The sequence below is a fragment of the Vulpes lagopus genome, chromosome 2, assembly GCF_018345385.1.
Source record: "Vulpes lagopus strain Blue_001 chromosome 2, ASM1834538v1, whole genome shotgun sequence".
Lineage (NCBI taxonomy): Eukaryota > Metazoa > Chordata > Mammalia > Carnivora > Canidae > Vulpes > Vulpes lagopus.
Window position 1 is genome coordinate 116370703 of NC_054825.1, and position 16634 is coordinate 116387336.

Below are 16634 nucleotides of genomic sequence, written 5' to 3' on the forward strand. Positions count from 1 at the left end.
GGACCAGTCATGATAAACTGCCACTCCTCTCTCCCACAGAAATTTCTACAAGCTCCTTCTTTCATTATAGGGAAAGAGTTGTTTTGTGGGGTGGACAGTGCCCAAACATTTTTCTTCTTTTCAGTTCATCCTCATTCTTCTCTTCCTAATGTGGTGAGCCACAGTTGTCCGGAACACATTCTAAAATCTCAGAAGAGGGGGCTGGATCCTGGCCCTGGACTCCCTAAGTGAGCCCATAGACGTTCCTGGACCCAGGCAGTGTCCCTTTGTTCAACATGGGGTTGTCGTGAGAATAAAAGAAGAAGAAGATACACTTCGCATAGTGACAGGGACCTTTTGGGGGTTTAGAGAAGCCTAGCTATTTTCATTTTATGAGGCTTTTGGCAAATTAAAAAAAAAAAAGGGAAATGCCAAAGAGGCTTTGTTTTTTTACTTTTTTTTTTTGTTTTGTTTTTTTTGTTTTTTTACTTTTTAAAAATTATTTATTTTATTTTTATTTTTTATTTTTTTTTTTACTTTTAAAAAATGAAAAACCTTCATGTTAAATCTAAATTTTAAAACTTTAGGGATATGAAGCTGGGGATAAGCAGCCCTCCTGGGCACCCATAACAGACCCTGACATTACTGATATTATAGTATCTCAACAGTGGAAGCAGCTATGTATTTATGTTGCATAGTCGGATCAGAACATCATTTTACTATACTCTGTTCTTGGGGTTCTCAGACTCTAGGCATCGGGACCACCTCAATTTTATGTAAATTCTTAAATTATTAGTGACCATGTGTGTCTGGGATGTACAAATAGCAGAGAAAAGAAAAATAGGAAAATATTTAGTTATCAGAGCTCCAAATAAAGGATGAAGGACAACCCAGATCCTAAGTGACTATATCTTTTTAGGGGAAAGAAAGGTAAGAGAATAGCAAGCAGCATGAGTTAAATCTTAAGTCCAAAAGGGATAGAAAAGCATTCTCTTATCTTTAGGTTAAACAGGTTAGATAAACAGCTGATCCATGGGGATTTCCAAGAGTGGATTCTAGGGAATAGTGCTAATAAGGCTGAATGGTTGAGTCTGATCTGAGCTCAAAGGTAGAACCTAGCAAAACAGACATATCAAAGAGCCTGGAGGGGGATCAAGCCTGGGGAGGGAGAAGCAGGGACTGGGAAGACAAATCACTTTTTTCAGGGCCAGAATGTCCATATGGAAAAGGTTAGATTTAGGAGATCAGAAAAAAAATGTCTGTGCAAAAGAAGGAAAAAAAAAATCCCTATATAAGACTTATCTGTGAACCAGGGGAGACATCATATAATCTATACACACAGATTTATAGACATTGTAAAATCTATATTTACCAACACATATAAATACATAAGCATAACTTATAGCAGAACCTCATCAGAATATTATACATAATTGGGAGGAATTCAATGAAGTTTTTATGACATCACTGAGAATAAGTAAAAGAACGGAGGTAAATGTTATTTCTGCTATGTAGATTCACAATCGCGTGAACATCTGTGATTAATGGACTATTGGTAACCTGTGGAGAAGCTTCTAGTACTGTATGCTGGATTGTATAGTTTGCTATCTTGTTCGACATTATTATTGTGTTCAGTGTTACTATTCAGAAATCTGGCTAAGACATGGAGAGCAGGTTTATCTAGTGTGTCGCTGGAAGAAGGCTGCAAAGGGAGTGCTTCAAGAGAAGATAGGAGGATGGCCGACAAATACTTTAGAAATAGCAAGCGTGGGTGAAAACAAGCATGGAAAAAAAGAGATGTCTTGATAAGAACTAATATAGTAGCTAGTATCATTTGACCACAATTTCAACATAAGCCAGGGGTTTTACAATCTACTAAGAAAACAAGAAACAAGTGGGACCACAGGCTGTGGGAAATAACACTCAGAAGACAGGTTATTGGGTCACACCACTCAGTCCTGGGAGACCACACATGTCACAAAGAGGTGGAGGGAAGTGATGGAGGAGGATGGAGCTGTGGACAGAACGTGCTGTCTTCAGATAACTGAGGAGCTGCAGTGTGAAAAGAGAAGGCATTCCCACCGCCCCCCCGTCCCCGACCCAGACCTCCAGAATGCAAAACACCCTAAATTCTGGTTTCTAAAGGGGTAACTTTCTAATTTCCAGCCAGTAAAAAATGGAATTACTTTATGTGTAGTATGTTCTTGTTAACTACAAAGTCCTTGACTCGATGAGGAATAGCCATGTGGCAAAGACCACAAGATCTGGGGCACCTGGGTGATTCAGCGGTTGAGCATCTGCTTTGGCTCAGGGCATGATCCTGAGGTCCTGGGATCGAGTCCCACATCAGGCTCTCCGAGGGGAGCCTGCTTCTCCCTCTGCCCGTGTCTCTGCCTCTATTTTGATGTCTCTCATGAATAAATAAATAAAATCTTAAAAAAAAAAAGATGACAAAATCTTTTCTATGAGTGGAAGGCTAGTCTATGTGATTTTTAAGATATACTCCTATGTTTTAGTTTGTGTTCCCCTAAAAACGGAGCATGACACAAGGGTCGGATGCAGGAACTTTTGAGGGGAGGTGATATCAGGAAGGGAATGAGTGGGCCAAGTGAAACAGGGAGGGGAGAAGAGCCAGGGAAATGCGCTGAGCCGTGGGCCACGAGGGCTCCCTCCCGCTGGAAACCCTCTGAGGAACCATGTAGAATGCATCTCAGAACTCTTCTTCAAAGGGGGAAGACTGAGAGGGTTGTTTATCAACTCTGAAATCTCGTTGGTTCAGGGTGGTCCCCTGGGGGCTTTAACCCTCCCACTTCCCAGAGCACAGCCAGCTTCCTGGGGAGAGGCTCAGAGCCAGGGCGGCTGTGAGACGCGGGGGAACTTGTGGGAGCTTTTGGGGAGCTTGCAGGGATGCTGCCCCTGCAGGCGGGGCTCAAACAAAGGAGGGCTGACTGGATGTCACACGAGGGAAAGAGCGCCACCACACTCTCTGTGTCTATGATTTTGCACTTTAAGAAAGGCAAGCGTGCCAGCACTCCTCCCTCCCCTAGACCTCAAGTTCTAGCAGAAATGCTAGTGGCAAAAAGTGAGGGCGGGGGGGGGGGGGGGGCAGGGGGTGCCTATGTTGTGCGCAGGGAGACCATCTTACATCATAGACGTTAACAATGGACAAAAATCCCAACCCCTAAAACCAAATTACCCCACGAACACGCTCCCCTGGAGAACCAAGCAAACCAAAGCTTCCCATCCACATGGCAATAGAGGTTTACTCATTTCCATGTTTTGTCAGTTCTCTGCCATTCATTTTTCACATTTTAACATCTTCAAAATTGGCGTGTCATAATTTACCCAGTAGTGTTGTATTTTCTTAGTGGGATATAAAATAATAATGTTTCTTATCAAGTACGTTGTTTCACATTGGATGAAATACATTATTCCTGATATTTTCAATTTAAACTGGTATTTCCAAAGTGACTATTAGCCTGAATTCTTTTGCTGGCCTATTGAAAAACAAAATAATTTCCTATTGCCAAAGCTTAGATGAACCTCAATTTTTATACATTTTTTTTCAGAGAAAAAAAACCCCTAAATTTAAAGAAATTGGAATTACCACTGACTAAACATAATTAGAAAACTTTGCAAGAAAAAAAAAGACAAAAAGGGGCCTACAGAATCGTTATTACTTAAAATGACTAATGACTGGTGATAAGACACACACTACGCGAAGGGAGTAATAAGCAAGATTCAACAACGGCTTCTAAGAGATTAGTTATAACTTAAACAAAGGCAATATGTTTGTTTTAGATTTCCCGAGAAAAGGTATTTCTAACGGTCAGGTTTTAAAGATGGCTAACTCTCTAACAGTGAGTGTAATTAAAGCGTTAGCTTCTTCTTATCCCCTCAATGCTCCACCACAACTCCTTCCAGAACGATAGCTCCTCAAATTATCATTGTTTGATGCATTTTGGAGGGCATGGCCCCTGGCACCAGCACAGAGAATTCACCAGATTAGTTTAGGAAGATGATAGGCCATGTTTTGTACATAGAGACCCAAGGGGTGACAAAGACAATTCAGACAGCACATTGGACAGACGGAAAGCGTAGAGATATCCAGGGAAAGCTGAGATCAGTGAATGAATATTGTTGCACAAAGTAGTTCTTCTATAGGTTCTTTCTAAAAGTTAGATCTAAGCTAATTTACTCTGTGGACGAATTTCATTCTAAAATGGAAATGGAAGTAGAAGACAGAAAACAGAAAATCTTACTCATGTGCCCTCAGGAAACCAAAACTTAAGGACTGATTTCCTGTACACGCTGGATTTATGGAAACCTAATAATACTGGGATGGTAAGGAGTTGGCTGGGGGTTGCCTTATATCAACCACTTGGGAAGTTTTACTTATGGTTTTCAGAGAAATGAATTAGAAATGACCTCGGTCGGGCTGTCTCACAAAGTAGTTCAACTGAGCTTTATTTGTATGACCGGACTTTGCTCAGGGAATTCCCAAAGCTGGTCTCCATTCGTTTTTTATTATAACAGACTCTAACTGAATTCTCTCTTCTTTACATTCCCTGTCCATAAGTACAGCCTACCTTGAATCCTCAACTGACTCACCTGAATTGCAATTCTTCTGCTGTTCCTGAATAAACCTTTTTTTTTTTTTTTTGGACAGTTTTGAGTTTGCCTCAGTTTGCCTTTTAATTTAGGTTGAAACTCTAAGTAGAAGCATATATTTTCTTTCTTTTTTTTTTTTTAGAAGCATATATTTTCATTTCAATGCCCAAAGACTATAACCCCCCACTCTGCCAAACAAAAACAAAACCACAGTGGCTTCTTGAAACAGACAACAGGCAGGGGTGATTATCCCCAAGTTGTCAGTAACTGTGGACTTAAGTGATCATCACTTCTATGGCTATGAGGATTTAATTTTATAATATGCCTTTCTAGATACCCCCTTCTTTATCAAAGTATTAATATTAATATCACTGTTACATAAAGCAAAGCTGAAGCCAGGGATATAGGATGACAACGGAAAGCACTCAGTCTTGAATTGGGAAGAAGTCTGATTAAAGCTTTAAGAACCAGGTGCCTGGGTGGCTCAGTCATTTGAGCAGCTGACTCTTGATTTCGGCTCCGGTCATGGTTGGAGTTGTGAGACTGAGCCCCTGCTGGACTCTGCAATGGGTGTGGAGCATGCTTAAGATTTTCTGTCCTTATCCTCACCCCCCTGCCACCCTCCAAAAAAGCTATAAAAATCATAGAAAGGTTGATATGCTGTATTTATAGAAATTACTGAACATTTTTTCCTACAACATTTATATATAAGAAATATAAGCAGATTAAAACATCACCTCTACGGCTTCCCAGGCCCATTTCCTGTACTTTGGATCATGAGTCAGTCGCCACATGTACATGTACGTCTCAACAACCTCTGGCCGTAGGATGTAGTATTTTTCATTTTGCCTTGTTGCAATGGCTTCAACACCACCATCGAATCTGAAAGCTTCTGGTCCCAGTTTCATATCTAAAGGGCATGCAAGGATGACAAAGGTTATTGTCTTGGACACCCCTCAGTTCTACAACTCAAATTAAACTAGAAAGTACTTTACAACATTCAAGAGAGATGCCAAAACAATCATTTTAAGGAACAGTTATAAACATCATATAATAACTAATATTCAATATCCTTTTAAAATTCAGTCATCTGAGAGTCCTTTTTGGAAAATCACAATGATCTTTTATTTTCTTTCATTTAACCATTTACTGAGTGCCCCCCAGGTCGGTACCAGGCACAACACCTCTCATCAGTTAGCTGGAAAACCAGTTAGCTGGTTGAGAATTGTTAATCATTATGTCATGAAAGGTTATTTAAATTTCAACTCCTATTTTATGAGAAGGGAGCCAGACTCTTCATGGAGATACTGAAAAGCTTAATAATGCAATATTAAGTTTCTTTTGCACCTGGGACAGGCATTCTTACCCAATGTGATTTACCTAAAGCAGGATCAACAAATTCGACTGGCTTAATGCTTTATGGCTTCCATTTTTGTTGCTTGGTAAACCAAGGGTAGATATTTTTATGTAGAAAAACAGTGCTTCTTAAAGTAAAAAACAGACATTCATTTAACATATTTATCATGAGCTTCCAGTCTCATGAGGCACAGTGAACATTCTTCTGGTGGCAGAAGAACAGAATAAAAGGATATGGGAATAGATTGAAAATGAAGAATAATATGGACTCACATGTGCGATTGTAAGATTCGTAACAGGTCCGGGCAATTTCAGCCCCGAGCTGAAGGTAGTGTTGGGTTAGGCCTGCGGGAGCGTCATCGGCCCCTAGTGCAAACATGCCTCCAGCAAAGCAGGTCAGGTGGCCCATCTTGTGTTCCAAGAGGCCCCCCTTCCACTCCGCGATGTAAGTCAGGCCCGTACTAGACTTGCGGATCAAGTGAGTCTCGATTGCCTGTAAATAATACTTATTTTCAACATTTTTAAATCCACTTCCAAATTTATACTAAAAACATTCTCAACACTAAGAGAGGAAAAGGATAAAACCTCACTCCCAGTTTTGGGTTTGGCGTCATAAATCCCACTCACCTGCAATGTTATGTTACTGCTTTCTGTATTCTTCCTCTAGTCTATGCCTTATTAGTTTGGTTAGTTAGGACTATTGCTATCACGCCAGCCCAGTTGGTTTTGCCTGATTCCATGACCAAACATAGTCCTCATACCTCAAAAGCTGTCCCCTTCTCAAAGGTAGGCCACTGGTGTAGAGGTAACAGTTAATGCATTCTCATGTTCACAATGGACAACACAAAGCACAAGCTCTTCTGGGGATGAGGAATAGAGCATACTGGAGTATAAAATCCAGGCTGGTGGTATTACCCTTCCTTTGGTTCTCTTAGGCTCAGAGGGTAGTAAACTGAGTAGGAAAGATGTGCTGTTCTTGAAACAGATTGCTTGGCCTCAAATTCCAACTCCAATTCCAACTCAACTTGCTATCTATGGACTTAGTGGGTAATTTGCTTGCTGTATCCCTAAATCTCAGAATCCTCATCTATAAAATGGGAATAATAGTATTTATGGAGAAAACTCTGCAATATTTATTTTATGAAGCAGTCAGTAGTGTGCCTAGCACTTGATAAGGTTTATTTATCATCCCTCACATCTCCAGTGTGATAACATTTGAATTAAATTCTTCCCTAGGAGGGGCATCTGGGTGACTCAGTGGTTGAGCGTCTCCCTTTGGCTCAGGTCATGATGCCAGGGTCCTGGGATCCAGCCTGCTTCTCCCTCTGCCTATGTCTCTCCCCCTCTCTCTCTTTCTCTGTCTCTCTCATGAATAAATAAATATAATCTTAAAAAAAATTTCTCCCTAGGAATTCTAGTAAAAAGCACATTAGCATACAATGAAAAAAATTTTAAAAAGACACATGAAAAGATGCTAATCATCACTTATCATCAGGGAAATGCACAAAAAAACCTATAATGAGATATCACCTCACACCTGTCAGAATGCCTAAAAATAACACAAGAGACAACAGGGGGTGGTGAGGATGTGGAGAAAAAGGAACCCTCTTGCACTGTCAGTAGGAATGCAAACCAGTGCAGCGGTAGAAAACAATATGGAGGTTCCTCAAAAAGTTAAAAATAGAACTGCCTTAGGATCCAGCAAGCACACTACTGCATGTTTATCTGAAGAATACAAGAACACTAATTCAAAGGGATACGTGCACCCCTAACGTTTATAGCAGCATTATTTACAATAGCCAAGACATGGAAGCAGCCCTGGTGTCCACTGATTCATCAATAGATAAAGAAGATGTGGCAATAACGGAATATTATCCAGCCATAAAAAGGAATGAAATCTTGCCATTGCAATAACATGGATGGAAGTATAGAGAGTATAATGCCAAGCAAAATAAGTCAGAGAAAGACAAATAACATATGATTTCACTCATACGTAGAATTTAAAAGACAAAACAAATGAGGTACAGGGGTAAAAATGGGAGAGAGACAAATCAACAAACAAGCTCTTACTTATAGAGAACAAACTGATGTTTACCTGAGGGGAAGTAGGTGGATGAAATAGGTGATGGGGATGAAGGAGGGCACTTGTGATGAGCACCAGATGATGTGTGCACACTGTATGTTAACTAACTGGAGTTAAAATTAAAACTTAAAAAAAAAAGAATAAAGGTCTGAAAATTGGGGAGAAGTGATGTTTACAAAAATGAGTTGTAAAATATCTTTTGTTTTTGCCCTAGGACTGTTAATACTCTTTTACAATAGCTAGAAAACATAAAATAAGCCTTATATTTAAAAAGCAAAAATGAAGTGTAACTGTTTGGAATTATTAACTTCTAGTTACTGTCAGAGGAAAGGTTTTTTCCCTCCCAATGACTTCCTAGAAGAAAAAGAGCTATGTCTATACCTGTTACGCTATTATAAAAAAAAAAACTGAGTTTTTTTAGGATGCACATTTGGGACTCGTAGACACAGACAAAACTTGTGATAGAGAAGAATGAATGAAAATGAATATACAGATAATACCTTTACTACCTTTACTGGAAATAAACAAATGAAACAAGGTGGTAAGAAATAAATGAACACACTGCTGTGCTCAGTAACTGTGGTTAGCTAATTTTGTTGATGGACTTATTTTATTAATATTTCATTCTTATTTAATGCAACTGAACACCTTAACTATTTACACTTCTCATAGCACAAACTACAATAAAGTTCTTCAAGCAGATACCTGTTCACCACCCAAGAAATTATTCTTTCTACATGGCAAAAGTTACAGCTTTTGAGCATGGACTAGAGATGGATCCTGAATAAAGAACTGTATTATTTTTGGCATGATTCTGACCAAGCTGCTACCTCTTAAAATAAACTACAATGAAGTTCCAAGACCTTCAAAGTAATGTTTGTGTAACCGTGGGAAAATGTAAATAAATATAAAGGAGGAAAAAACAGTTGTTAGTGGTTCTAAAAAGAGGTGTTAAATCTACTGAGAATTGATTAGGTAAAAAGAATATCATGTATTTTGTGATTTTAGCCTTTCATATTTGAAAAAGAAAATTAGTTTGATGAAACTTTTAGAAACCTAAATGTCTAATACATCATGTACCCATTCACTCCGGTGGATTCTTTGTGTGGTCTCTAGAGAACACAAGAGCCAGTTGAAAGTTCAAAGTATTTTGTTATTAAAACAATCAAAGAAAATAGACCATGCTGGAATTAAATGCTTTCCAAAATCGACTTGAAGCTAAAACTGAAGAGCCATATCCCCAGTAACTCAACTGTCCAGGACAATAATATACAGTATCTTCTCTTATTAGTAAGAATTTTTTTTTTTTAAAGCAGAAAGAAACTTTGCTCTAAGACATGGTTACTTCTCAAATCAGAAATTTAATTGTTCTAGCTTTGCTTTCTAAGTTGAAAACACAATGGCTTGAAAATGTTTTCACTATTAAGAGAAGCAGGAAACATTTTCCTTCATTTATTCTTAATGGATTTTCCTGTCCATGGTTTGTCTAAATACAGTATGTGTGGGTATAGTTCTAGAAACTGGAGGAAAATATTTCATGGAACATTTTAAAGTTGCCTTTCCTAGAACATCAAGATCTTAGGGAGCCACTTTATGATTAGAATAATTGAAAGATCTGCCAGAATAGCAATGAAAAAAACGACACAGCAGAAACCATACTGTATGGAGAATTCCCTAGCTTCAAACTTGACACCTCATAGGAATGAAGAAAAAACAGACCTGGAAGAGGCCATGTGGACCATATTCTAGTTTGCTTTTTATGTTCATCGTGTGCCTTAATTAAGGCTGTGCTAAGTGAAAGCCAGCATACTAACTAAGGTGTCCTGGTTCCTATAGGTGGAGTAGTTAAGAGTCATACCTGTTGTGCTTAGTGATGCTTCTAATTGACCTTGGGAGGGAACCACAGTAATATTCAATCTGGCCAACCAGAACAAAGCAAGTTGCATTTGTATTTATTTAATTATTTATTTTAAAGATTTTATTTATTTGAGAGAGAGAGGCAGACTCTCTGCTGAGCAGGGGGCCGAATGTGGGGCTCGATCCCAGGACTCTGTGATCATGACTTGAGCTGAAGGCAGATGTTTAACCAACTGAGCCACCGAGGCGCCCCATATATTTAAATGAATAAACTGGACTATGTCTAAATTACTTTGACCGCCTCTCATGAAGACTAATTTTAGAACAGTGGCTACATTATTAGAGTTGCAAATTTCCACCCCGCCCCCCGTAAATTAATACTCTCGATTATAAAAAAATTCTAAATAGTCAATAAAAAGTCATTTTCCTGATTATTTAGCCACAATTTTAAAACATTATTTGTGATAATGTGGTTTATTGTGATGCCTTGTTAATAATTTTTAAGAAATATGAGTTCCCGTATAAAATGCTTAACAATCACAAAGGTTCTGCTACAAAAATTTGTTTCTGAAAAGTTGGGTGTGAGATCAAGTATTTTACATAAAATAACCTTCTTTTACTTTATTTACTTTCAAATTTTATTTTCATTTTTGATGGGGCTTACATTTGCTTGAGGCTTAGTTTACTCTTACACTGGTCACCTCATATATACTTTGCTAAACAGTTTCTAACTTATTTTTACTAACTTAATGAATGCAAAGAACATTTAAGTGTAATATGGAAATTGTTATTCACAAATAAATCCATAGTGATGAGGTAAAAAGAGACTAGTGTTGACACAAATTTTAGTTTGAATTTTGGTTCCATATTCAACCTTTCTGAGGTTCTGTTCTCTTATCTGTAAAACTAGGTAAATAGTATCTAAGCTATTGTGAGGAGACAAACACTTCATTTAAAGTATCTGCCTAACATACTTAGCTCACAGTAGACAATGCAACAAATATTTGTTCCCTCTCATTCTTCCTCCATTATAAAGGATCACAGGAAACTATTAGTTCAGATTTTTATTTGAGAGCATTGTCTATCTCTGGAGATAAGTTTACTTCAAATGGAGAGATAGCCATTAGGAATGTCTGTAATCTAGGACAGTGTTAACTTTGTCACTTTTCAGAATATAAATTTAGGGTTTTTTTTTTCCTCCCTATGGTTATAATTGTGACTCTAAGCATGGAATTCCTACTCCTTCAAAGAAAAATACCTCTTTTTCAGGTATGTGAATCATTACTGAGATGTGAACCACATAAAACACTTCAACTGCCCTGTTAGAACTAAACACATCAAGTGGGATTACTATTGTTATAATTATATTAGCAGACACTGAACTCAGCCTAACTGGAAATATTTTGTAACTCACTTATATAGTACTTTGTTTCCCAGAGTACTGATTAATATTGATTAATATTGCAAGTTGTATGTTAGTTTAATGGCAAAGATGATTTAAATATTGGGTTTACCTGAACAGCATCAAAATACATCTTCTTAGCTTCTAGATCTGTCTTGTCAGACATTAACCACGCCTTTAGCAAATATTCATAAAAGCTGTCTCCGAGCCCTCCAACTGATACATGATCTGCAAAGAGAGGAAAATGAATTTCAGAGTGATTGAGGCTTTAATTCAGATAATGCAGCAAAATCACATTAGCAACTAGGATGCAAAACCCTATGTCAACTGCAACTCAACATTACATTTAAATTCCAACAAATCTCTTGTTTTCAGAAAGATATTCTGAAATGAGCAGATGTGCTATTAAATAATGTGTTATACTCTAAATAATTACCAGGGTAGTTTTGTCACCACGGAGATAAAAAATATATAATCAACTGTAATTCCAAAAATCAGTTCTCTAGTTAAAACCACCAAATTAAAATGTTTCACAGTATATATTTATACAAGTTTTTAATTGCTTTAGCTCTCAATAACACAAACTACGTCAAATACTGTAAGTCTTAACAAACCTTAAAAAGAATTGGCTTGCAATAAAACAAGAAGCTCCTCAGCTTTTTATGATTACTATTATTATTTGATGAGTTTTCTAGTGTTATCAATCTGTAGGGTCAAGATCCTTTCAGGAGAGGCCAGGAAGAAAGAAGATGGGGCGGGACATATCCTTCCTAATACTCTATTCCTACAATCCTCCTCCACTGTTATTTATTATACCAGATCCATGACATATAGTGCCAACAACCTTAGAGTTTATAGGGTAGGCATCCTCATTAAAAGTGAAAAAAAAAAAAGAATGATGAGGGAGGCTAAAGGAGATCACAACACTGATAAGGGCCACCTGACACCATAGCCCACTCGGGATCTCACACTTGTAACTGCTTGCTCTCTACCATGTAACACTAAATGTATTCTTTTGCCTACTGCTTGAATCAATACTTCAATTTTTAAAGCACATCTACCTACGAAAGCAGAGACATAATCTATTTGAAATATCATCCCTAGAATTCATGGAGAATTTGAGCACTAATAAGACAGCTTGATTCTGGAAATCCGTATTTTAAGTTTCATAATTCAAAGTGAATTTCATGTATTTTTTTTTTTTTTTTTACAAATAAGGCTTTTGTTGACTCTGCCACATAAAAGTAAATCTGTTTTTATACAGCCATCAAGACAATTTTCTCCTGACACTTGCCCAACAACTCCACTCGGAGCTTTATGTGGGGCCTCTACATTGAACAAGTTAAAACTGAATTCATTCTCTTTTCCTTCTCAATCTTACCTTCTGCCGTTGGTCCCTGTCTCACTCACTAAGTGGCACCACCATCCTCCCAATTGTGCAAGTTAGACACTAGAGAGTTATTTTTTACTACTTTTCTCCCTGGCCCCCATATCCAATGAGCTACTGAACCCTACTAATTGTACCTCCTATACATCTCTTGAATCTATCCACTCCTGCGTCCTCACCAATCCAATCCTGGTGGAAGTTACTGTATCTCCTGTTTCTGAGTCTGCAGTGGCCAATTATCTGGCCTTCTGTACTCTGATATTGTGTAGCTATTTACATTTAATTAATTAAAATAAAATAAACACAATTCAGTTCCTTGGCCATACTAATGCTCAGGAGCTACAAGTGGCCCTTGGTTACTGCACTGACAGGGAAGATCTAGAACATTTCCATCATCACACAAAGTTCTAATGGCAATGCCACTGCAATCTATTCCCTCATTTATGCCAGAGCAACTCTTTTAACATGTGAACTGGATCCTCTGGAATTGGAAGCCTTTAATGGCAGAGACTCAAATCTTGGGTCTTTGGAGAGTGGGAGGCCCTGCGTGGTCTCCACCTTCCCTGTATCACTATCGGTTCTGATCTATTTGCTCTCTGTTCCCTTGTCATATGGCTCTTCTTTTGGTCCCTCAAAACCAGTAGGCTCCTTTCCACCACAGGAATTCTAAAGGCCTTGTTCTCTCTGCATGATATACATTCCCTGCCTCCTTTCCCTTTCATTTAGTAATTCTTACTCATACTTTATATCTAGGATTAAATGTTGCTTCCTCAAAGATGCTTTTCCTGACCCCCACTCACTGGGTTCCCTCATTATACACTTTGGGATAGCCCATGTCTACTATACTCTGCAATTTCCTAAAATGATAGAATTTTTTCTCTGTCTTCTCCAGAGGATTTGTCTGATCCTCTCCAGAGGATCACAATCTGGAAGGATCACAATCCAGGAGACCCATCATGTTTCCTGGTCCACATCAGCTCTTCCAAGTAGCCTGCATATAAGTAGGTACTCAGCAAATAATTGATGAACAAAGAAAAATCTCGTAAGTCAACCTTAAAAAGGACTATTCCCATTCAAGCGAGAAGGGCTATATTTTTAAGTAGTGAAATATGTGACTTTTATTATTGCAGAAAGTCCAGATGTACGGTTTTAATTTTAATGTAAAATTAGTGTTTTATAATTTTGATTCTTAAAACAGCAGTGCTTGAAGTGACCTTTGCAATTTCCTCAAGAAATTACCACAGAAACCTCTGACATTTACAAACTAAATACACTAAGTACTATCTCATCAATAACAAGCCCTGTTGTTATAAACATGATTGCAGGAGACAAATGCAAGTGAGCATGGTAAAGCAAATCACTGTCCGGTTACTGTCAAAACAACAAGGACTAAATGAAGTAATAGGAAATGATGGCCGTGATCCAGACATGCCCTTCAGAGTTAAGCAATGAGAATTGAACGCTAACAGCCAGAAGCAGCTTCATTTTCTTTCCCCTTGGGTTATGATTCTATAATGGATGGAAGAAGCAAGTTTGGGCATTTCCTTTAAAAAAGGAAAAGGGTTACATAATAATACATTTGGTTTAATTTATTTTGGTGAATGCAGGTTAATATTCTACATTTTTATTTCTTGCCTATAATTTTTCATATTTGGAAAGAATCAAAATAAAGGAACATGGAGGAGGAACAGGAGCAAGCCTTTTTGATAACTTAGCATATCACTCACTATGCTTCCTTATGGCTGAAGGACTATTTGTGTTGGCAACAGAATCCTGTGTAAATATTTAGTGGGTGTGGGAGAGAACATGCCTGATTTTATCAGCAGGAAGGGACCTCCTACTTCTACAAAGAACATATATGGTATTTTTATTCCCAAAGGTTCCAAAGGTAATGTGTATTGCAGTCACTCAAATATTATGCTCTTCTTTATAGAAGGCAGTTTACTCTTTCCTTCCCGAGAGGAATTCCTAATACTTAAGAGAGAAAACAAATAGCAAAAGAATCAAGACAAAAAGGATTAAAAACTCAGTATCTTTATTTTTTATTATTTTGTATATTTCATCTGAACCTAAACCTCTCAAAGCATTCCCCCAATGATGCTAGTGACACTATATGTATATTAATGTTGTTATATTAATCAAGGAAGAATGATAATTGTTCTGTCTATAGACACGGAGTCCCACATCTGGCTTCCACAGTTGCAAGATCTCTTTATATCATCAGTTACCAGGATCTGATGCTGCCTCTCAGCCACAACTGAGGAGCAGAGAATAAACAGAACCATTATTAAAAGCAGAGGAGGAAAGATAGATTGGATACAGAGTGCATGAATACTCACAAAATTCAAGTAAGTAAACACCTACTAGTGCAAGATACAGTGAGTAAGGTTAACAAATGTCACTAAGACAAATTCACTGGCCTCAAACATTCTGGATCCCTAGAAGATGGGGATGTATATGAATCATTTTGAAAAAGGTAAGGATAGGAAAGCACCCAAAGTATTGGGGCAAGGGAGGACGAGGGTGAGGAGAGGATGAATGGGTGCCAACCACCGTCTTGAAGAAGAGAGTCTTCCTAGAAGAAAGAGCAATTCAGCTGGACCTTGGCAGAGTCAGAAGAGAGGTAAAAGGGCTGAGGAAACAGCACAAACTAAGACCTAGATATGATCAATGGGCCTTAACTAAAGAATGAAAAAATAAGTGTCTCCCTTGTGGCTGGAACATAGGGTGGTGGTGGGGTTGAGGGTGGAGGAGCAGACATCATGATGAGAGTCATCAACCCTATTTGTTGGCCATCATAAAATTGGCCCATGTGCAATCCAAATAGAAAGGGCCCTCTGCACCAGGAAACATGGCCAAATACACAACATATTGGTAATCCAGAAGGCGAAACTGGATTTCCAGTTCCAGTATAATTGATACTTTTTTGTCCCTCTTCACAGTGACTTCTAAATCCTAAGTCACAAGAAGAAAACAGTCAATCACAGAGAATATTTTTCAATTTTTAAAGTCATTCATGAGAAGGAAAATGCTAAAAATGCCTGTCCTTTCAGAGAATCTTATCTGGTCCTTGTACTCAGAAAGCTACTATTTTCTCTCAAATACCCTAATAGTTCTCAAACTTTTAGTCTGAGCACCTTCTACACTCTTAAAAATGAATAAATGCCCCCAAATAACTTGTTTATGTAATATCTATAAGTATTTACCATATTGAAAATTAAATTTAAAATATTTAAATTGAATTAAAATATCTTATTAATTAAAAAAATAATACAAGCATTACGTTAACACATTTTTCATATAAACATGTTATATTTTATAAACTAAAAAGATTAGCTAAAAGACTGACACTGATTTACAGTTTTGCAAATCTTACATTTTTGCTGTACTCGAAGATACCTGGGTTTTCATATCTGTATATTCAATCCATTGATATATATCATTTTGGTGGAAATACATGAAGAAAATTCAGCCTCACACTGTTACACAGTTGGAAAGGCAAGTATTTAAAGAGCCTTTTCAGATAATTGTGGATGTTTTTTTCTGATACTAAAACAAAACTTGACAAATAGTTTTTTAAAGGTTACAATTTCTTAAAGGTTGGTTGTAATGTGGAATTAGAAATCACATCAATGAATTTGTTGTTACATTAGAATGAATACTGTTACATTAGAATCCATTGGTCCATCTTGCACTTTGCATGGATCTTTTTCCTCACATGATTTTGTAATAGCATGAAGTGGTCATTTGGAAAATACTGGTTCACTGAATTATACAGATCTTCCAAACGGTGACATAGTTCAGTACATAATATAAAAAACTGCATTTTTAAAAAGATTTTTATTTATTCATGAGAGAGAGAGAGAGAGAGAGAGAGGCAGAGAATAGATAGGAGGAGAAGCAGGCTCCCTGCAGAGAGCTCGATGTGGGACTCGATCCCGGGACTCCAGATCACGCCC

At 37.8% G+C, this 16634-nt stretch overlaps 1 protein-coding gene across 2 annotated transcripts in view; it reads right to left on the bottom strand.

The window, feature by feature from the left end:
* MAN1A1 (mannosidase alpha class 1A member 1) overlaps positions 1 to 16634 on the bottom strand; it is a 169406-nt gene that overhangs the window by 6152 nt on the left and 146620 nt on the right. For both annotated transcript variants that reach the window (XM_041745529.1, XM_041745528.1), the window contains exons 9-11: positions 11401 to 11516; positions 6220 to 6439; positions 5328 to 5500 (exon numbers count right to left, since the gene is read on the bottom strand). In XM_041745529.1, the coding sequence (XP_041601463.1) occupies positions 5328 to 5500; positions 6220 to 6439; positions 11401 to 11516 (509 nt within the window). The remainder of the gene's footprint in view (positions 1 to 5327; positions 5501 to 6219; positions 6440 to 11400; positions 11517 to 16634) is intronic.